Consider the following 23,708-nt stretch of genomic DNA (forward strand, 5'->3'; position numbering starts at 1 on the left):
ATAATAATAATAATAATAATAATAATAATAATAGTACAGCGCTTAAGTATGCTGTTGTAGGAGATGACCCATACTAAATTAAAAGACATCCAGGTATAATTTTGCTAGCAAAAACAAAGTGCATTTCATTCTTAGCTGGTTTCGATTTCTTCAGACACCAAAGCACCGAAAAATATATTGACATCTGAAAAATTCATGACATCATTGCTTGTAGTGTGGAATCAGAAGTATGAAACCTAAACTAGAAGGTTCTACATCACATCTGTTTCTGTGTAGCTCTTCTGTGGTCTCTGAAGATAAGCTACACAACTAGTCATAGTCAGGAAAAGACAGAAAATTCTTCATCCTCATATTTTTGTTAAGGAGAGCTCTAAGTTAAATTTTCCATTCAATGCTAATGATAATAGCCACATTTTCAAAGAATGATTGAATAGTTACATTTTTACAGTGCACACGCTAATTGTTACTGTAAAAAAAAAAAGAAAGTGATTAATTGCACCAGAAACATTAATATGTCTGGTTGTTTACCATATTATTGTAGATAGATTCAGAAAATGTGCAACTAAAGGTAGCTAAAAGCACACCTGCTTTTAATGTTTATGCATAATGAAATTTTATGCAAGTCAAAATTTATATTTAGGTGTAAATGTAATTGTCTAACACCACCTGCAGCCAAGCCCAATGCAGTCACTCACTCACTCCTGCACCAGCAGAATGGAGAAGAAAATTGGAAGGGTAAAAGTTAGAAAACTCATGGGTTGAGATAAAGACAGTTTAATTGGAAATGCAAAAGCCATGCACACAAGCAAAGCAAAACAAGGAACGAATTCACTGCTTCCCATGGGCAGGCAGGTGTTCAGCCATCTCTAGGAGAGTAGGGCCTCATCACACATAACAGCTACTTCAGAAGACAAATGCCATGAGTCAAAATGTCTCTCATTTTTTCCTCCTTCCCGGCACTTGATATACTGAGCATGATGTCCCATGGTTTGGAATATCCCTTAGGTCAGTTTGTGTCACCTGTCCAGGCTGTGTCTCCTCCCAGCCTCCCATGCAGCCCCAGTTCCTCACCAGTGTGGAAGTACAAAAAGCAGAAAAGGCCTTGGCTCTGTGTCAGCCCTGCTCAGCAATAACAAAAACATCTCTATATTAACAACTCTGTTTCCAGCATAAATCCAAAACAGTGTATTAAATCCAAGAGGATATGAGTACTAACCACTGTGAAGATTAACTCTACACCATCCAAAATCAACACAGTAAAATTTGTATGATATTTTTGTGTACTGCATGCACTTAAAAATGAGAAACAGAATCAACTTGTATGAGAAGCTCTCAAGAGAAGGTAGAGATTTCTCATGTACTAAGTGACTGAGGCTGGAAGAGAGAATACAGCATATATATATACCTGAGTCATTACTGCAGTAGCAATGGATCTGTAGAGCAAAAATGGTAGTGATGGAGGACTCACAACCACACTGAATGAGTAATGGAGGGCTTACTTCAAGAAAGCTCTATTTTGGTCCATGGACTAAAAGCCCATCAGCAGTTGGTGTCCATTAGCTGTACTCCAAGGCACACAGCTCCTGATTTAGTTTCCATATGTCTACCATAAAAAATGCCGGCACTGTAAACAAGGACAGAAGCAAAGAGCTACATGACCATTCACTTGTGTTAAAAATAAAGCAAAAAAAAACTCTTTCTGCCAGATGGATCAGTAGAGAAAATTACTATAATCAAGGCTTCTTTAGCTTGTTAGGTCTTTCCATCTTCTGGATAGCATCTCTGTGGGTCAAGAATATGTACTATAGTAAAATTACCTCATGTGTGAGGACACCTCTGGACATGATAAGGAGAGAATCAATCAAAGAATATATTGCCAAGTACGAGGGATTTTCTAATTTTATGAGATGTGGGTCAGCTGTGAGATAATCCAGATTTATTTTCATTCATACAGGAAAAGAAAACAAAAAGGTAGAAAGGATAACTATGAAAAAGTCATCTCCAGCCTTTATATGATTTAGATGTCTGTCTAAATTTTGGAAAAAAATACTGCGAACAATTTCTATAAAATATACTAAAAAATATCTATAGTATTTTATACTTTTTATTTGATTAGACAGAAATTGTAACTTTTGTTACCAACAATAAAGCACTTTTATACTGCTTTTATATCCAAACAGGTTGTAATATTGTTTATTCCTAGAGATACTGTAGCAGCTAACAATTTTTTTTTCAGAAAAAAACAATTAAAATGCATAATACTCATATTTATAAGAGTTTTATCTTTCAATATTTTCATTTAAAGCTTAATATGAATATAGCTCCTAGTTTTTCCAATGTAAATAGTTAAGATTTTAATTTAATTATTGCTAGCAGTGCATGTGAAATGAAGTTACTTAGTGACTAATTAAAGGTGAGGAAAGAAGATTGAAAAAAAAAAATTGTGATTCATTTGTGGGTAATTTAAAGGAAGAGTATTGTTAACATTATTAGTGGTAATTGACCTATATATTCCAGGATAGCTATTTAGTTGGATTTTTCCCCCTTCTCTCCTCTCATTTCAATAACAGGTGCATATGTCCCCTTGGTTACACTGGCACATTTTGTGAACTTGATATAGACAACTGCATTGGAAACCAGTGCTCTCAATATGGATTCTGCCAGGACCACTTGCATAATTACAGCTGTTCCTGTGTGCCTGGATATGAAGGACCCTTCTGTGAAGTTGAAGTTAATGAATGCTCAAGTTCACCTTGCAAAAATGGAGCTACTTGTATGGATTTAAGTGGCCACTTTTCTTGTCATTGTACTGCTGGGTTCACAGGTAAGTTTTGTTCTTTTGAAGTGCCTTGTATTATAGATGTATTTGTCCCACTCTATGTAAGCAATGTTTATGTGACTGTTTAATTACAATTATATATAAATATGTATACATTTGTGATTGTATGTTTGACTGGAACTTTAACTTAATTAACATTGTAATTCTTATGTTGTCCCTCTTAAGAGTTCCCCAGCTGACCTTCCCTCCACTAAATGCACAATTCTGAGTATTAGCTTCAATTCTGTTGGGAAAAAAAATCAATGAAATTCCAAAATACAATTTTAATTGCATTTTTTTTAATTTCACAGTTATGCAGTCTTACATGTTATGGCTTCAGTCATACACAGGCTGAAAACAGCAAGTGTTTTGGTACAGAACAGGAAAATGTGAGCTTAAGGAGGAATGAGATCAGCAGTACCATCTCTTTGCATGTATAGAATATAATCAGCTATATTTCACTGAGTTGTTCAGACTCCTCTTCTATAAACTGGGGGGAGATAGGGCATCTGTCTGTCCTAGCCATCTTTTCTAGGAAGAGGTGGGCTGTAGATTTCTGCATTATATTAGATAAATCCTACACAACCTGATGCTATGATTTCTTTTTGTACTAATTTCTGTTTTGCATGAATAATAGTAATATTCAGACTACACATGGGAGACAGAAAATAATTTTGAATACAGTAATACCAAAGTGTTGCATTTCCAGCCTTTAGTCTATATAATCAAGGACATGCAATTAATGCTTCAAATGCTTCTCTATTGACAATCTGTGGTATCACTAACAAAGACAAAAATAAATAGCATAGTATGCATGGTGTCATTTGTACTAAAAAGACATTAACTTACAGCTTCTTCTTTCAAGCTGCTGAAGGCTTTTTCTTTAGTCCAGAGAATGTGTGTAGTACTAGATTTTTATGTCCCAGTTAAACCACTGAAAACACTAAGTTTTAATAATTTCAATACTATTTTTTCATTATATGAAAAAATAATTATATTCATTATATTTTCATTATATTAGATTCTGGCTAGCTACATATACTTTTAACAGTTAAGCACTAACATTTTTAATTTCAAATATGTTTATATTCATTTACATATATTCATTTACACGTTTATGTACGTGATATATACTTGCAGATTTGTTGTCCTCAATTTTAGTTGATTATATAATCTCTTGGTCATTTTCTTGCACATTTAATAAAAGATGTTACTTCCTGTTCATGCTTATTTATTAATAAATGTGCAATAAAACACAGAATTGCCCCTGAAGTGGCTTAAATTCCATTATGATAGCAGAACTGTATATCTAAACAGAAGTGAAGAACACAGTACTTGGCTCACCTGTGCAAAATCTGAGACAGTGTATTTCCATCTTGCCGGTTAAACTTCAACCCTTATTTTGTACTTTGCTGGACTTCATGGGGAACTTCAACCACTCTAAAATCTTCTATAGGGACAATACTGTGGAGTGTAAGATCTGCTTGGAAGAGTCCCATGGTATAAAACCCTCGAGGGAAGGGCTTAAGAAAATCTATCACAACTTCTAAGCTCAAGAGCTATTTGTCTCAGAGAGCGGACAAAAAATACCAGAGGCCTGTATGGATGATCAAGGAACTCCTGGCCAAATTCAACCAAAAAAAAAGTATACTGACAGAGGGTGGAAGCAAGGACAGGTAACCTGGCAGGAAATAGAGATACGCTATCTGAGCATGCAGAATAAGTTTAGGAAGGTCAAAGATCAAAGTGAATATGACAAGAAATGTGAAAGACATCAAATAGGGTCTCTATGAGTATATAGGTGACAAAGGGAAGAGAAAGGAAAATGTTTTCCCATTCTTAATGAGACTGGGCATAGAAAAAATTGAGGTCATAAATACTACCTTTGTCTCAGTCTGCACTGGAAAAATTGTCCTTCAAAAATCCACCATCCTGGAGACCAGAGAAAAGGTCTGAAGCAAGTAAGGTACACCCTTGATGGGTGAGACATGAGAGAGCTGTCAGGAAATACTTGGGCAAGCTGGATATATGTATGTCCATGGGATGCACCCAAAAATCATAGCATCATAGAATTTTATAGTCATTAAAGTTAAAAGTGCAAATGTTCAGATAGCACCACCATGGTCACTGCTCAACCATATCCCCATGTGCCCCACCCACACACCTTATGAACAGTTCCAGGTGTGGCAATTTCACCTCTTCCTTGGGCAATCTCTTCCAGTGCATGACCACCCTTTTAGTGAAGACTTTTTTCCTAATATCTCTTCTTAACCTCCCCTGGGACAACTTGCAGCCATTTCCTCTCATCCTGTCACTTGTAACTTGGTAAAAGAGACTGATGCCCACCTTGCTACAACCTCCTTTCAAGTAGCCGAAGAGGGTAATACAGTACCCCTTCATTCTTCTTTTCTCCATCCCAACAACCCCAGCTCCCTCAGCTGCTCCTCATATGACTTCTGGTCCAGAGCCCTTATCAATTTTGTTGCCTTTCTTTAAATATGTAATTCTGTGAGAGCTGGCCTATGTCATTGCAAAGTCACTGTCATTTAACATTAATAGATCATATTGATTAGCAGAAGCACCCAAAGACTGGAGGAAAGCAAATGTCACTTTTCAAGAAGGGCAAAAATGAAGTCCTGGGAAACTTCAAGCAGCTCACTATTTCCTTGATTCTTTTTAAGGAAATGGAGCAGTTAATCCTGGAAATCATAAACACAAGAAAATTATCTGAAGTAATCAGCATGGTTTCACAAAGAGTTAGTCATGCTTGACCAGCTTGATAAACTTCCAAAGGGAAATGACTGACTTGTAGATGAGGGGTGAGCAGTGTGTATTGTCTGCCTTGACATTAACAAAGCTTTCTGTGTGATCCTCCACAAGATCCTCATGAAAAAGCTGATGAAGTATAGACTGGATGAGTAGAGAGTGAGGTGAACTGAAAACTGGAGGAGTGGCCAAGCTCAGAGGAAATGTTTGTTATGGAGTCAACCTTTCCAGAAGTAACCAGTGGTGTCTTCCAGCAGTCAATGGAGGATCAAGTCCTTTTAAACTTTTATGAGGAAAGGCTGAGGAAGCTGAAACTCTTCAGAATGAAGAAGAAAGGCTCAGAGAGGGATCATATCAATGTATATAAATACCTCAAGAGAGGATGTACAGAAGATGGAGCCAGGCTCTTTTCTGTAGTGCTCTGTGACAGAACCAGAGACAGTGGGCACAAAGGGAAACACAGATGCTGCTAGTATTATTCCTGAACATCAGGAAATTCTTTATTACTGTGAGGGTGACTGAGCACTGCCACAGATTGATCATGGGGGTTATAGAGTCTCCATTCTTGGAGATATTCAAAAGCCATCTGTACATGGTTCCATGAAACTGGCTCAGGGTGTTCCAGCTTGAACAGGGGGACTGGACAAAATGACCTTCAGAGGTCATTTCCAACCTCAACCATTCTGTAACTGTTACTGTGAGGACTTGCTTATATAAATGATATAATTATATATTGCTGGAAAACACTTTAAAAGAATCTTTATTTTATCATGCAATGAGATATTATATAATGGCATTTCTCTAGAAGCAAATTTAAAGAGAAAAGAAATGTCACAATATTACCCATGGGGTGTAAGTCATTACCACATGTACTGAATAAATTTTCTGATTTTTCAGAGTATAAACCGCAAACAATTAATAAAAGGCTGTTTAAACTTATAAAAATGTTATCACCACCCTGGCAATTACATTTTCATAATCTCAGAGGGTTTATGATCCTGGGATATTTTCCTGTACAAAACAGATTTTAAGTTCAGTCATAACTCCATGTTATGAATCAGTGATTCGTATCTCTGTGTACAGCTAAAAACCCACATTTATTCTTATCTTGTTTTTGTATGTTTGTTATTTCTCTGTAATTTAGCTTTTTAACAAATCGAGATGTACTCCAGTTTTCTTCATAAATAGTAAATTCACTTTCAAATTAAATATCAAAGTACCCTCCTCTGCCTGTAAGAAAACTTCACACATGTCAAACTTGGAAGTTTGCAGTATGATTTTAAAATTAAATTGATAATTTTTCAATCTTTTTTTTAACTTTTGGTCATGTGGTGACCCTCTATATTGCCACCTTCTGGTTCAGTCCTTCTAATCTAGCATAAGGCTTCAGAGAAATTCCCAGTTCACATTCAGATTAATTCCTAGTCTGTCTGTTCTCCCATATTTTTGTGTTAACTATATCTTGATACATCAATGTTCAGCATCAAATAATTCCAGCTTTCATGATTACTAGTATGTCTAAATAAATAACATTCTGTTTACTTTGGGTTTAAAAGAAGCCTTTCTTGGAATTATTTGGAAAAATCCCATATTTACCTAAACATGTCCTTCATTAAAACTATTCTGTTTAGATTCCCACAAAAATGTGAAGGCAGTTACTCTAAACAGATAGGCCATGCTGCCTCACTGGTTTCTCTCGAGGGTTTGCATCTATATAATATTGATTGTAGAGCTAAGATTTGGGAAATCTCTTCATTCTGAATATATACTGTACCCCACATAACAAAATACGGTCTGTCATCATACACACCTGTGTGTGATTAATAAATAATAGCATTAAAGCTCATTATTAATGTAGGCCTCACAGTGACTTTTTGAGTTTGACATTCATATATTCTACATGTCATGCTCTTCATCATTCTTCTTTCTGCCCAAGAAGAGAAAAATGGCATGTGGGCTTTCTGAAATCATTCCATGACTTTAAATTTCTGGGCTTTGTTTTTACTTTTTTATTCCACAAATACACAGGAGAAGTCCATGTGATATCTGCAGTCTGAGGAAATATTCAGTGTTTGTATTTTCAGTACATTATTAATTGGTTTTGTATTCATTGGATGTTTTTAAATAGTTTCCCCCTTCTGTAATAGGTGTGGATGGTATATCCTCCATGCTGTCAAGTAAAACAAATCTTGAAGGAAAGAACTTGAAGCTATGTGAAAGCCAATCCTTTTTGACACAAGTAAGTTAAAGGCTTAATCTCTCATACAAATCAAGTCTAAAACAGGTGATGGACACCCTAACACATTGTTATGATTGAACCTGTTTACAGGGAGCAGCAAGATCAAGGCTGCTCCAGGAGAGGAATCACAAACTAGAATCCAAGTTTAACCTCAGTGCAATGTTGCCATCACTTAGCAAAGCACAGTTCTGCAGCATCTACAAAGAGAAGTCAGAACCAGTGTCTGGTAATAGGGTCCCTGACAAGCCCCAGACAGCATAAGCAATGGATGAAATCCAGGATCCAGCTAGGGAAGCAAGTTAGAAGCAATTGGAGACAGAACCAGAGACAAATCTGTAATAAAAATACAAGGAATCCATCCAAAAATAAAAAAAAATATAAAACCCTTTCAAGATCACTCTTGAGACAGGGAGGAAAGTAGGATTGGAAATTAAAACATCTACAGAATAGTTCAGGGCAGATCAGACTACCCACAGCTGAACTCATTGACAATGGGCAGGGTCTGCAGGAAGCACTTGGTGGGACTGCCGCAGACAATTTGGGTATGTTAGTGCTCTCAAGGCACTAATAGCTGCTTTATAGAAATTGCCTGAAGCAGGGTCATCTGGAAAGCATGAAATCATTCATTTTGCTGACAGAGAAAGGCAATCAGGTTCATTTTTTCTCACATCTGTTCTACATTTGAAACACCTGCTTCCATTTCCATTCATGCAGTTCATATCTTGATAGGACTAGACCATCCCACAAGCACAGGTCATATCTTCTCCCACCACATTCAAGGCTGGGCTGGGTTTCCAGCTCAGGGCATTGGGTAGTGCAACCTTTTCAGGGGCTCTGGCTGGCTTTTTCTGCTAGGGAAGATTGATTATTGCTGGCACATTGTGCCAGAGCAGACTGTCAAATTTACAATGTAATCCCATGGACACAGATGAGCTGGGCTCAGGGCAGTTTACATTTGAAGAGTTACAGACTTTCTCTGAGTTAAAACTCTTTCATGGAAGCTAAGAGGATGGAGTGGTTTGATGTATCATATAAATTTTCAATCTGTAATAGGCGTTCACAGAAAGGATTACTCTGTATGAGGTAAATAAAAATTAGATTTGTTTTGGATTTTTAACTACTACAATATTTTACACAGAAAAGACCTCAAAGTAAATTTAAAAATGAGCAAGTATGTAGAACAACAAAGTTGAGAAAAAGAAATGTCTGTCAAGTTCACTAAAGCCTCACCTGGACCGTCTGTCTTTCTTTTTCATAACTGCATTTTCTGCAAAGTCAGCAGAAGCATTACTCAGCTTGATGCATCTCTTATCTAACAAAATAGCTTATGTTGCTTAGCAAGCAACAAAATTTCACAATTTATTATCAGGTACATGGCTGGAATGCTTTGCAATTATACACATTTTATAAAATGGTGGACAGTAAGACAGGGGTGTTGTGAAAACAATCCTCAAATACACTATTAGTATTTTGGCTACTTCTTGAACTTTATAAAACCCTTGTGTTTTGCTTGCTTTTTTTTTTAATAGAACCTCATTAAGATTACATTAAGAAAAGCAGAATGTTAAATCATTTGCTTTTCATCTGATCTCAGAATAGAAACATTAATTTTGTGTCTTTAATAACTCAAGTAAGGAGTTGTACTTAAAAAAATATTCTTACACATCCTTTCCTTCATTGTCGTCATTTTGTATGCCTTGACATTGTCAAACTTTATATTTCATTTTTTCTATAAAACAGAAGTTGGTATAAACAGTATTTAAAAGAAACTTCGTATTTTGATCTTTTTGCATGTGTTTTGAGATTCAGACAGAAATGTTATAGTGGTGGTGGCACTCAATAAGAAATACTTTAAATATAGTGTGTATTACCTTAAGAAAAGAAGTTCGCAAATTATTTCAGTTCTAGTCTAATTTCTGAATTAATTTCACATATTTATTCTAATCTCTGAATATTATATTTGAGAACAGTTTGAAATTGAACATATTTTGATATCAAAAAAGCCCTCAATTTTGTGGATATTCTACAAGATCTAACAATAGTTTGATAAGTTCAGATAAAGTGCAAAGTTCATGTCTTTAAGTTAAGCAGAGAAAAGACATCCAAATTTTGAAAAATTCAAACTTTCAATCTAGTGATCTTATGGAATTGCACTTCTGAATGTAAGGAATATTCAATGAGAGTTCATCCATTAGACTTATGAAACTTAATTTTTTTTGTTGTCTTTTGTCTGTATTTATATTTACCTGAGAACTTCAGAGTCCCTCCATTTGCTAAAATAGCATGATTGTTTTAAAGAGAGTAAGTAATATTAGTAGCACTGAGGATGATGGAATATCTTTGCTAATTTTTTAGTATTCACTTTCTCAGCTCCTTATGTTCCTCTCAACACCTTTGTGCTCCTGCAGAATAATGTCTTATGTATCATTAAATTGCCAGTAGAAACTGTTGCTGTTAAAGATCAGGCAATGCAATTTGCAAGTGACAGATTTTCCTGTAATTATCTGTTATATATTTGAGAACACTGTAATTTTATACAGCATAAAATATTCTATAGCATTAATAGAAATATAGTTGGCTCACAGTATTTTTTAACATTCTCTTTGTACTTCAGATTGGTGATATGATGCCTTTAAAATGTATAGGATCTCAGACCTAAAGCTATGATTTATTAAATAGCTAATTAAATATTATGTTTTACTAGTAATTATGTTTGGAATGTTTTGTATTAATTTTAACCTTAAAAGCATAAACCAAAAAAAAAAAATTTAAATTAACATACTTTGATGCTGAAAGTAATTTGTAGCCAATTAACAATTTTTATCTGACTTTCAAAGAAGGTTGTCATCATACATTTCAAATGCGTAGTTGAGAGGAGCTGCATACTGAAAACAAAAAAGGCTTCTCTGTATCTGTCCAGTCTTTTTCATGTCTCAAATACTCAGAAAATATGGTCTCACAGCTTCATAGATTCTTTGATTCTCTCTGAAATATGTTTAAATACTGCCCACATATTACCTTTGTACTCTGAGAAGATGAATTCCTAAATTCCCCCTTGCATGTTATCTTAGATATCATCAGTATATCATGATGCTCTATTCTATTATTTCCCTTGAAACTGCATTTGCTTTAACCTTTAACAATTCAAGGGAGGTGAAAGAATCTGTTTCAAGGAGTTTTTTCTGGTACATGCTTCAGCTTGCCCATGGCTTGTGGCCAGACAATTTACTTCTGCAGGAAACTCTGTTTGTGCTATTTGTGCTACTCTCCACCAGCCTATCCAGAGGAACAGATGCCAATGCATTTTTATTTATCTCCCTCAAAAGAGATAAATAATAATCCCACCATAATCAGGGACCTGAACTGGAAAGAAAAAGGAATGCAAAATACCAGCATTAGATCAGCAAGGTTACATATAGTGCCATTACCTTATCAGCACTTCAAAGAAAATTCTTTAAAAAATTAAAGAACTTAGAAATTAATTTGTATGTTGGCCAGTCCTTGCTGCAATGCTCACTGGTGCCATGACATATGTTAGAGAGCGTTCAGCAGCTGCTCTTAGCAGAAAGCTTTTTAGTTTACTGAGTTACCTGAACTCTCCCTGGACTATGCTTTTTCTCCCTCTTTTCATACAGATATCTTAAAATCTTATGGAAAATGCAGAGCATGTTTAGAGGCAGAAAAAAAACCAGTAGGAGCCCTTCTATCACAAGTTTATGTGTGGAAGAGAATCTTGGTGCTTCATTTCTCCAAAGAAGACCATTTATATCTAGTAGATACAGATTTTGAGGGCCAAGAGTCCTGGTTCATATGATTCTATGAGAGGGCATGTAGGTGTGCTGCAGAGAAGAGACCAAATTATTTTCACCATGGAAAGAATTCAGAGGAATATCAGCATTTGGTTTGTTCTTTGTAAGGTACACAGAAAGCCCAGTATGCTTTCCATACTGCTGACTTGTTATAATCACTGAACATTATTCACCTCCATATTCCTATGGCTGGATGTAGTAGATAAACCCTGGCTGGACACCAGGCATCCACCAAATCCTCTCTATCACTCCCCTCTGCAACTGGACAGGGGAGGGAAGATATAACAAAGGGTTCATGGGTTGAGACAAGGAGACATCACTCACCAAATACCATCACAGGCAAAACAGACTAGAATTAGAGCAATTAATTTAATTTATTGCTAATAAAATCAGAGCAGGATAATGAGAAGTAAAATAAGACCTTTAAAAACACCTTCCCCCACCCATCCCTCCTTTCCAGCTCTACCTGCTCCCTGCCAACAGCGCAGAGAGACAGGGAATGAGGGTTATGGTCACTTCATCATCCGTGGTTTCTCCCGCTGCTCAGGAAGAGGAGTCCTTTCCCTGCTCTATCATGGGATCCTTCCAACAGGAAATAGGTCTCCATGAATTTTTCCAACATGAGTCCATTGCATGAGAAATAGTTTTCCACAAACTACTTCAGCATGGGTCATTCTTCCATGGTGTGCAGTCCTTCAAGGACAGACTGCTCCAGCATGGTCCCCCACATGATGACAAGTCATACTAAGAACCCTCCTCCTCCTCTGTCCAAGGGGCTACAGGTCCCTGCCAGGAGCCTCTTCCAGCATGGACCTCCCACAGGTTCAGAGCTTCCTTTCAGGCACCAGCTGCTCTGGCATGGATCTCCTCCAAGGCCTGCAGGGGCACAGCTGCATCACCATGGGCTGCACCACAGGTTGCAGGGGAATCTCAGCTCTCATGCCCAGAGCTCCTCCTGCCCCTCCTGCGCTGACCCTGGTGTCTACAAAGCTGTTCTCCTCACATATTCTCACTCAGCAGTTCTCTGGCTGCAGTTTCACCTGTGCAAGAACTTTTTTTCCTTCTTCTTAAATGTCTTATCATAGAGGTGTTACCACCATCTCTGGTTGGCCCAGCCAGCCTTAGCCAGCAGCATGTCCATCTTGGACGTGGTTGGTATTGGCTTTCTTGGACATGGAGGAAGCTTCTGGCACCTTCTCACAGAAGCCACCCCTGTGCTCCTCCTTCTACCAAAATCTGGCCACACAAACCCAATACACTGGAAATAGCTTTTCCTGTTACACATCAAAGCAATCCCATTTGTAGATTACAAATCTCCATTCCACTATACTTCCTAGATTTGCACTTAGTTATTTAATCCCCTTTTATCTCCATTTTGCCTCTTAAACACTCTTTAGTGATTTGATCTTACTCCTCCCATGTCCAATATTACAGTACTGACCACTTGCTGTAGAACATAGGCTGAACTCTTCTATGACACATAAATGTCTGTAAATTAGTGTTGGCCTGATTTGCATAGTCAATGATAGTTCACAATTCTGTTTCAAAGGTGCCAGAGAGCAAAGTGAAAGAAAATTATTGACAAAACTGGACAAAAATTTCTTGAATGCTGTAGATTTGTATACTGGAAAAAAAAAGTGTCAGGATTATGTATAACCTCAGTAAGAAAGCTTTCTATTTTCCTGATTGTAATGCTTCCAACTTTGCCTGTCAAAATGGACTGCACTGTAACCAATGAAGCAGAAAAATTCATGACACACAGTGAGTCTATCAGTAGTCCTGTGTACATGGTGTACCATGGCCAGTGGGGTCACCATGTAGACTGGGACAATCTCATAGAATTTTTTCATTGCAAATGTATCTCTATGATTTCAACATGTCAGCATATTTGTCCTATTTTTATTTTTAATTCAAATTATCAGGAGAAACCTGTTCTGTTCGCATCAATGAATGTCAAGACAGACCCTGTTGGAATGGAGGAACCTGTGAAGAGGACATAAGTGGCTTCAAATGCAATTGCCCCTTTGGTAAGCATTTATACTTTTTATATAATTCCTATGTTGGCGCAATATGACACAGTACTTGCTATTCAAGTGCTATAAAATCTTGTATAATGCAAACATTCTGCTTGCATTTTGAAATTACAGAGCTAGTTTTTTAGGCTAATAAAAAGATTTTTTTTTCGAATTTGTTATAAAAAAATCTTATAAATTATAGATTACTTAGATAAAAAAGTACTTGCAGTACTGGAACATATTGGGAAAGAAATATGACAGAACTGAAGATTTTAAATTGCTTAGTGTCTATATGTATAGACACCTTACAGCAATACATTCTTTCAAAAAATGTAGGGTTTAGGCAGCAAAATGTTGAAATTTAGCAAACATAAAAACCCTAATCTTTCAAATCTCATTCCACTGGCCAAATTACTAATTCCCAAAGGAACTGAACATTGCTCTAAAGTTTGTATGACCTCAATCTGGTTGCCTGATCTTTGTGGTATCTGAAATGTCCTGAAGTATCCAAGGTATTGTAAAAGGCTGGAAGACATGCTAGAGGATATAAGGGACATCCAAGATACATCAGGCCAGGTAGCAAAAAAACTAAGAACAACACAAAAAGACCAATCAAAATTAGGGAGAAAGATATATGATACCGAAAATTTTGCTTTGCTAATTATATATACATTGTTTAATTTGAGATTTTACATGTTATTTTGTGTTGACTAAGCAAATGTAGAAAAGGGTGGGTTAGAAGCTCCTAACCTTAGAAATTGATTTGACCAAAGGAGCCTGGGGTACTGATTTTGCAACTTGTAAGTTCATTCATAAATATGGATGATCAATTACTGATAAATTCGAAATGGTTTTTGTTTTTACATGTGCTTTATAAGCTCATTGTTACTATGGAAAATAAGGTCAAGAAAACAAATTTTATACGTTATGGACTAAGAAGTACGTATGGTAGTGTGGTGTTTTGAAGATAAATTTGTGAAGATCAGTAAAGCCTAGAAATGTCAGAGTACTGAAACACAGGTCTCCAATGAACTCTCTCAAACTGAACAAGTTTTTAAAAGAGAACTTTAATATATTTAATAACATAAGATCCTTAAATGCCTTAAGGTCGGTATCTGCTGAGTTGGGAATTGAAGACAATACTGCGTTATATCTTCAAAGATAAAGTGATGCTTTCAAGTTTGTTGCTTCACTGAGACAAATGTAAGCCTGCCAGGTGTTTCACTGAATAAAGGCTGTAGCAAAACATTAACACAAACATTATTTCCTTTGTTCTTCTGAGATGGGGATTATCACATTCAATGCATCACTTTGCTATCATGTGTTTGACTCTTGTTGGTGTTCACCAAAACTTTTATGTATGGGAATTTTACACAGAAGCATGCTGCACCTCTTTCTTTGCACAGATCTAAGAGGAGAACCCTTTCATACAGCAGAATGCATGTCAGTGACAGGAAACAAAATTGTTGTGGCATGGTATTTATAATTGTCTGTGTCTCTTTCTTTAAAGAAAAGCCAGTCACTTTGTAAAGGTTTCATTACCCAATTATTTTTTGTAATAATTCCCAGTGTGTGTGAGATCTGGAACAATTAATACACTAAAAATATGAATTTCATTCTAGTGACTCTAAAAAAATGCTGTATATAGCAGTGGTTCTTCATCATCATCAGTCAAATGATCAAAAAAACCTCATAGTGAACCAGGGGTCATCTGTAGAAATGATCAGTTATTTCTGAAAAGAGTTAGGACTTGCTGTAATTTGCAGCTACATTATTAATATGATAGCAAACTGAATTGGAGAAGGGAAAAATTGTGTAGTGATGTGAATACTTAACAATGAGGTAAAAAGAGGAGAATTTTCATCTAAATGTGATACATACTCTATTTGTGCCCTTGGCCAAATTAATTAATATCCCCATTCATATTCTCCAGGTGAAAGGGCAGATAAACAAATGTAACTATTTCAAATACATTGCTGTGATTAAATAATGTCTGTAAATTGCCTGAAATCACAAGAAGCTATGTTACTGGATACTTTTACTGCTAGCTCAGTTCTAACAAGAGTGTGACTTCAAAAGATAACACAGCTGACTTGAGTTAATCTTTAAGTGGAAAAAGACAATTTTTCCCCCATACTCTCGTTGACAGCCAGTGTGCTACTGGATTTCTGGAAAAAATAAGTTTTGCTTCTCAGAGGAACTGTAGTTGTTAGCTTTTTAGCAACTAAATGATAGTGAGTAAATAAAAAATAAAAATATTTAATAAATCACGTGTATTCAATAGCAATAGACAAAGGAATACAAAGAATTTGGATACTCCCTGATGATTAAGTTCTTGTAAATGAAAAAACTTGTATCTATAACTATCTGACTAGACCAATAACATTTTTAGTCATTAGGTGTGTAGCTGCTGTCTTTGCACTTTTCTGCTTTGTCTTTGTTGTCTAAAATAGCATCTGCACCCTATTTTAAATGTATAATGATATCTTCTCAAATTTGACCTTTCAATATCAAATATGTTACAAACAATGAACATAAAAATCTTTTCTCTGTCTTCAGTGGAGGTTCTGTTTCTAATTTTATTTAGATTATTTTTTTATGAGTAATAGTAACTCTGTTTTACTAGATACATCTTAAAATAAATTAGTTGAGCAAGAAACATGTCAACATTTCTGCCATGTCAAAAGTGAGCAGCACTGTTTTTTACCTTTTACTAAAAATTCAGGGGCAACCACAGTTAAAAGTTACATACATGAAAAGGGTAATCACACTTACGAGCTGTATACATTAAAATTAATTGAATATTTTTTCTTCAAATTATGGCATAACAATATTGTTATTTATTTGATATAAAAAGCATAAGTCATTTTAAAGTACAATTTATAAGGAAAGGATTAATTTTTTTTTAGTTTTTCTTTCATAAACATTAATGCTAAGCTAAGACAGATGTGGGGTTTTGCATTAGCAACGGTTGAAGACAGTTTGACTAATGATCTTGACATGGCTTCATAATGAAGAGATGCTGTATAATAGTAAACATAGAGTAAACACATATGTTTGAAAGGAAATAGAGATTTTTTTATCTTTTATCTTATAGAATTTCCATGCAAAGTGAATGTAAAACTATCACTTTTTATTATAAAGAGATATATTTTTCCAAAAGGTCATCTGGTTACCCATGGTATGCAGTGTTGCATCTGGAAAATGCATACCTGGCCCAGTCAGAGCATGGATGATGTTCTCACATCATACACATGATGCATGAAAAATGTAAGGTTGAATTCTTAACAGTACTGTGTGTTGTAGATAATTTATTGTATCTGAAGAAATTAAGCAGATTAGCCTGATTAATAAACAAGGTTCATTAACTCAACAAGAATGTTATGGTAATACTTAGGCTGCTTCTGATAATAAGTAGGATCTTTCAGATCCTGTGTCTTTATAAAGTAGAGTGATTAAGAAATGCACAGCAACTAGCATATTGCCATTGGGGGGAGTTAAGGAAATTAAATTGTCAGAGAAGACTAATAATCTGATGAAACTGCTTTTGATTGAGACTTGTGGTCCTCCAGTTTTATTTTATTTAAAGAGCTTAAAGTGGGAAAAGCATACAGAATGTGAAAATTGACCTGTGCTATATTAAGGCAATAATCAAACATATTTATGTCTGTATTAACTTTCCAAGACAGTTTTTTCTTCTAGAGAGTTACCCAGATCGACCCCAAATGCTTCTGTAGCCTACACAGTCCATTAAAATGACCCAAAATTTGCAATTTTTTAGTTTGTTTTCAAACTTACATATAGAGTTCATTCATCCTTGAGAAGCACAATTGTTTTTCCTTGTCAATAAATCAGAACTTTATATATTTAACAAATCTAAAATATATGCATTTAATAGTATGAGCTCATTTTATGAAAATATATCTTATGCTTTATTAATTACTTTCAAGTAGTTCAATTTCTTCATATGTGGTCAATTTTAATACTCAAACTGTTATTTTTATATGACAAATCCCCTTCCAGCAGCTTTAAAAATAATCCATTAAAATTCTCTGTAATACAGCTAGGACCTTTCTTAGAAATTATTCCAGTAGTCCATCCTGCTGTTGATAAGATATTGTCACTAAATAGGATGAAATGAGGTCATTTAATCATACAGATCATTAATTCACATAAATGTATCTCAGCTTTGCTGGAAACCTGAAATAACTAAAGTCAAATTTTAAAAGTAGATAACTAGATAAAATAATGTCCTTGTAAGCAATTTGAGTTGATGTTGAGGTTTTTGGTTTTGGGGTTTTTTGGGGGGGGAGGATTGTTAGGGTTTTTGTTTGTTTGTTTGTTTGGTCAGTTTGGTTTTTTTCCTTTTGGTTTAGTTTTTCTCATTTCCCTGTATAATATTCTAATTTCATTAACACAACATAGGAAGCCCATGCATCAAAATGTATAGGTTACTTTCAATAATGAACTCTTCAGGGTCTACTTTTGCAGATTTTTGTGACAGAACATGATCTTTATTTTTGCACCTCAAGATAAGAGGGAGTAATATACAGATAGATCAAATAGAATCAGACAATATCTTTAGATATTGCATGAAATCATTACCTAAGTCCTTTTCTCTCTTAGTAAAAGACATGCATGGCTTTCAGGTGAACATCTTCTGAAACTCTTTTTCAGGAAAGTAATTGTATAATAATATAGCTTGGGTGATGGGTTACTGCTATATACTGATGAGCTTGTACAGGAGATTTTACAGGCATTATTTCTGAACTTTAGGTAGGTCAGGTCAAGTGTAGTATGTTTTAGCTTTTGCTTTGTTCCTCACTATCCTACTCTAGGCTTAATTTGCAATAAATTAGATTCATTTTCTCCAAGTTGAGTTTATTTTTCCCGTAATTCTCTCTAGCAGGTGATTTCCCTGTCTTTATCTCAACCAATGAGATATTTCATCTAATTTTCTCTCCCCATCCTGCTGACAAGAGGCAGTAAGAAGGCAGATAGCTGGGTAGAGGTCTGGAAGCCATCCAGGGTGAATCCACTACACACCCACAAGCATCAATGCTGTGAATCAGCAGATTTAAGAAAAAGAAAAGTAAAAATAGGAACCTTCATTATTTTAGCGTCCTCTAGTCTCTCATGCAACAAAGGATAAAGTTTATAGGAAGAAAGTTGTAAAATATTTAAATTCATTTATTCATTGATACAAATAACATAAGAAAATTTCTATGAGATTCTTGACATATGGGGAAAGCACTGTAACAATAAGTCCTATTAGCAGGATGGAAGGACCCTAAATAAACCTTCTGCTCAGTACTGTGATAGAGCCAAGTGCTGCACTTATAGCAGCTCTGTCTGGAAAATCAAGATATTCCAAGGAGTCTGAAACCTGTGTTTCAACCCAGCAAAGCATCTTGTGTTGTTAAATAGTATCATCAGATGTTTTTAATCAATTTTATTTGAAGAAACTCCAGCCTCTTTCCTTGGAGCAGAGAAAACCTCCAATCAGTACCAAACATGCTGAGGAAAATGGTAGGCACTGTCTCTTGGCATCACTTGCGGTCCCCATGTGATATTTATCATTAGAAACATAAGGACTGATCAGTATTGATTAATAGGTATTCTGAATTCAGTGTAATAAAAGTGTAACCTAATACCATCTTCAGTGATGGAGGCAATGGCCAAGGAAATGTAAGTGATTATATATATGCAGCTACTATTTGATACTTGCTTTAATATGTGATGTTGGAGCTAATATGGTGTTGGCTCAATATAGAGTGAGTGTAATTCTCCACACAATCTATCAAAAAATTGAAGGGAAGATAACTGATGAGAAAGTCCTAAAGGACCTGCACTGTGTTCCAGCCTCTGTTAAGATTAATGTATCCAGAAAACTTTTACCCTATCAGTGAACCAGCATGTTTAGCAGGGAAAAAAGTATCCATGGAGACTCTTAGATCAGCTCTCGTTCCAAGAAATTATGTAAATTTTCAAACCCATGGATTCATTCCCTGTATGTTTTATTGCCTTGAAGTTTGTTTGTACATTCTTCTTCTTTTATGTTGCTCAGTCTTCAGATTGTTTTTATTATTCCCTGATGGTTTTTTTCATTTTGTCTATTTATACTGCTCATTGAAACACTATTAATTCTTTGGGTTTGCTTTCAAATTTTTTTATATTGCATCTTCAGGTTACTTTATGATGTACCACTTGTTACCCTTTCCATTCTGCTTCCATTGGGATTTCATCTGTTTTTTCTCTGTGAAAACAAATATTTAGAATCTTGTATTTGTTGCAGGTATGCTCATAAAGACTAATTAAATTTCTGTTTCTTGCAGACAGGCTAGTTAGCAAGAATTTTTATTTTTTGTCACTGAGTACATGTATTGTTTTTCTGGTTTATGTGCTACTTACTTATTTTACTTATTTTAAACTTCTTTTATTTTTAAATTACTTTTATAGATGAGTTCTGTTAGTTGAACTTTTCAGTCCACCTGTTTATTCGTGTAGGATAAATATTTTAAGGTTTTCAAATTTGGTGAAATTGTTTTTACAGGTTTACTTCTTCCTTTAGCTCACTTAAAGCAAAATATTGTGTAGGTTGTCATGATAGTCTTTTATGGAGGGAATGACTCACTCTTTTAGTCACCTTTCCTTTTAGTCTTTCAGATAGATGAGAGTAGGAGCAAACTGAAAATTTTCATTTTTGTGTGTTTCAGTGCACATGAATATGCCATTAGTCTTTTCCTTACATCTGAAAAGTTCTTAACCTAACACCTTATTCTGAAAAAATTAAAATAATTGATGACTTCAGGAAGATTAATATATTAAAATAACACAAAAAATAAGCATCAGCAGCTGATAAAATTGTAGCAACAAAAAGATTTCTAACCCAGCTGTTTCCATAACAACCTTCCTTCTTAGGTTTCAAAAACATTTCTGCATTACTCCTGTGCTACTCATCATGTTTGTTGTATGTTATTTAAATTGATAAATGTTTCGATTTATTCATATAGAATTTATTCCATTTATTCATATAGAATATTGGATGAAACACATGACAGAAAGTATTGTTCTATTTGTATTACAATAGTGTCATGATGCCTGATTTATATTAGGAGCAGTCATATGACATGCTTTCCTTATGATGTTTTCATTTTCAGTGTTAATATGATTCAGGGAGTTCAATGGGTTTTGGTTTGTTTCTTTCTTTCTTTCTTTCTTTGAAGGGCAATCCTCATTGTTGCAAACAAAATAGGAAATAGTTGGATATACCATGGTTTAATTTCCCTATTTTGTGGTTGCATAGAAAACATTAATACAGATGAGATTAACATTTTGCCAGAGGTACCAGTCTTTTGTATCAGAGTTTAAACTGGGAGACCTTGCATTCAGAAAACTAAGTTTTAGCCAGCAGAAGATAGATGAGATGAATACCAGCTGATGCAATTTACTCTGTGACTTAAGATGCTGCAGTAAAAGTGGACAGAGTTCTCCTTAGCATCGTTCTGATTACATTTTTCATCTTTACAAATGAATTTTTTAGGGTTTTTTAAAATTTGCATAATTTTCTTCCATATTTTTTCATTATACCTTTAAGATTCTTTAAAAAGTTCCTGTATTTTAATAAAGTGCAATGCCATGCTTTAATCCGCTGTCTGGACCTAAAAAAGACAAGTGGAAAATGTGTATATATTATAACTAAATGTGAATCATCAAAAAAATAACAGGAAGGATGATATATGTAGCTGGATGATAAGGGCAGAATTGCAGTCGGTACAAACAGTGAAAATTAGCTGTAATAAGGCACAATTAAAAAGATCAATAAAATGAAACCTCACAAAAGCTACCACAAAATTTTATTATGTTCAAAATAATTGGCAGTCCTTTTTAGAGGATAACTCAGGACTGAAAATAGTGAAGCTGCTGCCCAAATTGAAGCACGCTGTTTGAGACAAATGGCACCTCTCTGCATATGTTATGATTTCAGCAATTAAAAATAAAATTTTAAATTAATTAATAGCATTAATACTCCAGCCACCTTGTCTGGAGTAGTCTAGGCTGCCCACACTATTAATCTGTTGTTGCATCCAACCTCCATAGGCAGTCCTCAAATCAAGTACTCAGTCCAAACAGAACTAGAAAGTTCTGAGACCAAATTCACTGTTCACTTTAAAAACAATAAAGCAAAGCTGATGTAATTAGCAATAACACAAAGTGTCACCAATGATCAATTTTGCATAACTGTTTCTTAAGAAAGGAACACCTGCACAACTCAGTGGAGTTTACTACAGCATTATGTATCAAATGTAGGGACATTTTTACCCATGATCCTAGTTAAGATCAAATTTAATGTTGATCTACGTGGCTAAGGCAGGATCCCTTTCCAAGGTTCATTGATTCTTCAACAAAATATTTTCATTTACTCAAATTCTAGAATATTATGTCAACTACTCTTTGGTATGTCTTTTCTTACTTATGGCCTGTACACTTGAGACAACCTGTTCATCTATGCACCTTGTGACTGGGTATGTTTTTACTTTGGTGCAGATATTTTTATAAACCTACTATCTGCACAGAATCATAGAATTTTTGGATTGGAAGAGACCTTAAAGATCCTCTAGTTCCAGCACTCCTGCAGAGACACCTTCCACTGGACCAGATTTTTTAACCCAACCTGGCCTTGAACACTTCCAGGGATGAGATATTCACAACTTCTCTGGAAAACTTCCTCCAGTGCCTCACCACCCTTCAGTAAAGAATTTCTCCCTAATATCCAAATTAAATCTGCCCTCTTTCAGTTTGAAACCATTGCCCCTTATCTTTGTCACTATCTACCCATAGAAAAAATCCCTCTTTCATAAACCCTCCTTTAAGTACTAGAATCCATCCCCATCTTGTCCTCTCATGACACACCCTCGTACCCCAAAGTCCTTTTCTCTCCTTTCTGTCCTGTTCTTGCAAACCTTGCCAAACCTCTGCCGAACTTTTGTCCAGCTTGTATTTGTGTTTGGGATTGTCCTGTCCCAGGCATGGAATCTTGCATTTTATAACTACTTCTCAAACCTGTCAAAGTCCCTCTGGACCTCATCCCTACCCTGCAGCATCTCAACTGCACCACACAGATTGGTGTAGTCAGCAAAGTTGCCCGAGGGTGCACTAAATTCCATTGTCTTAGTGCCAACAAAGATGTTAAACAATGCTGGTCCAAATATTGACCCCTGAGAAATGCCGTTTGTCACTGATCTCAACTTGGACATTGAGCCATTGACTGCATCTTACTGACATTTTTTTGTTAAATAAGTTCATTATAAACTTTCTTGGTTCCATGTGTAGTTTTATCTTTGCAGATTTCTTATGATACCTAGAAATTCAATTTACATATCAATGATAAAACCACATTGGGATAAACAAAAACTCATAATAATACTACTTAAAATATACATAATATCTCTCTAGATGCCTATTATTAATATATATTTATGACTGTTCATGTAAGTAATCAAAATTTCTTGTGGAAATTTATCTGATTAAACAACCAAAATTATAGATTGATGGAAAAGGTTTGTATGCAATTTCTCAGGGAAATATTTCAATAGAAAGTTCACTGACTTTTAATCATTTCTATATGTGATGAATTTTTCTCATCAAGAAACTTTATAAATGATTTCTTTAACTAAATTCCACATAAATTTACTTATTTACCCTGTATTTTATTGAAATACTTATTTTAGAAAAATACAGTAATAATTTTCTTTTGTCTTCCTCTTTTTTTTAGTTGAATGAGAAAGATATTTTTATTTGCCTGAATGTAGTTAAACCATGCTGTACTTTGTAGGAATGTGTTATCACTATCATTTCTATGCCTTCTTTTAGTACCATTTATTTTACTTCTACATGTTAGTGCAGCCCTGCTAGATATGTTTTACTTCTTTACTGTTTATGAATTGATATTGATATTTATAAAAGGGCTGGGAAAAGACACTTATCCTTGTAGAAAAAGGATATCCTTGCAGACCAACAGAATGACAAATTTATTACTGATGAGCACTGTCACACAATGA

General features: G+C 35.1%; 1 protein-coding gene across 1 annotated transcript in view; it reads left to right on the plus strand.

Annotated features, from left to right (window-relative positions):
• Nucleotides 1-23,708, plus strand: part of EYS (eyes shut homolog) — a 702,047-nt gene that overhangs the window by 91,184 nt on the left and 587,155 nt on the right. The window contains 2 exon segments of the mRNA XM_031057597.1: nucleotides 2,571-2,824; nucleotides 13,555-13,659. Coding sequence (XP_030913457.1) covers nucleotides 2,571-2,824; nucleotides 13,555-13,659 — 359 coding nt within the window.

The sequence above is a fragment of the Geospiza fortis genome, unplaced genomic scaffold (assembly GCF_000277835.1).
Source record: "Geospiza fortis unplaced genomic scaffold, GeoFor_1.0 scaffold264, whole genome shotgun sequence".
NCBI lineage: Eukaryota > Metazoa > Chordata > Aves > Passeriformes > Thraupidae > Geospiza > Geospiza fortis.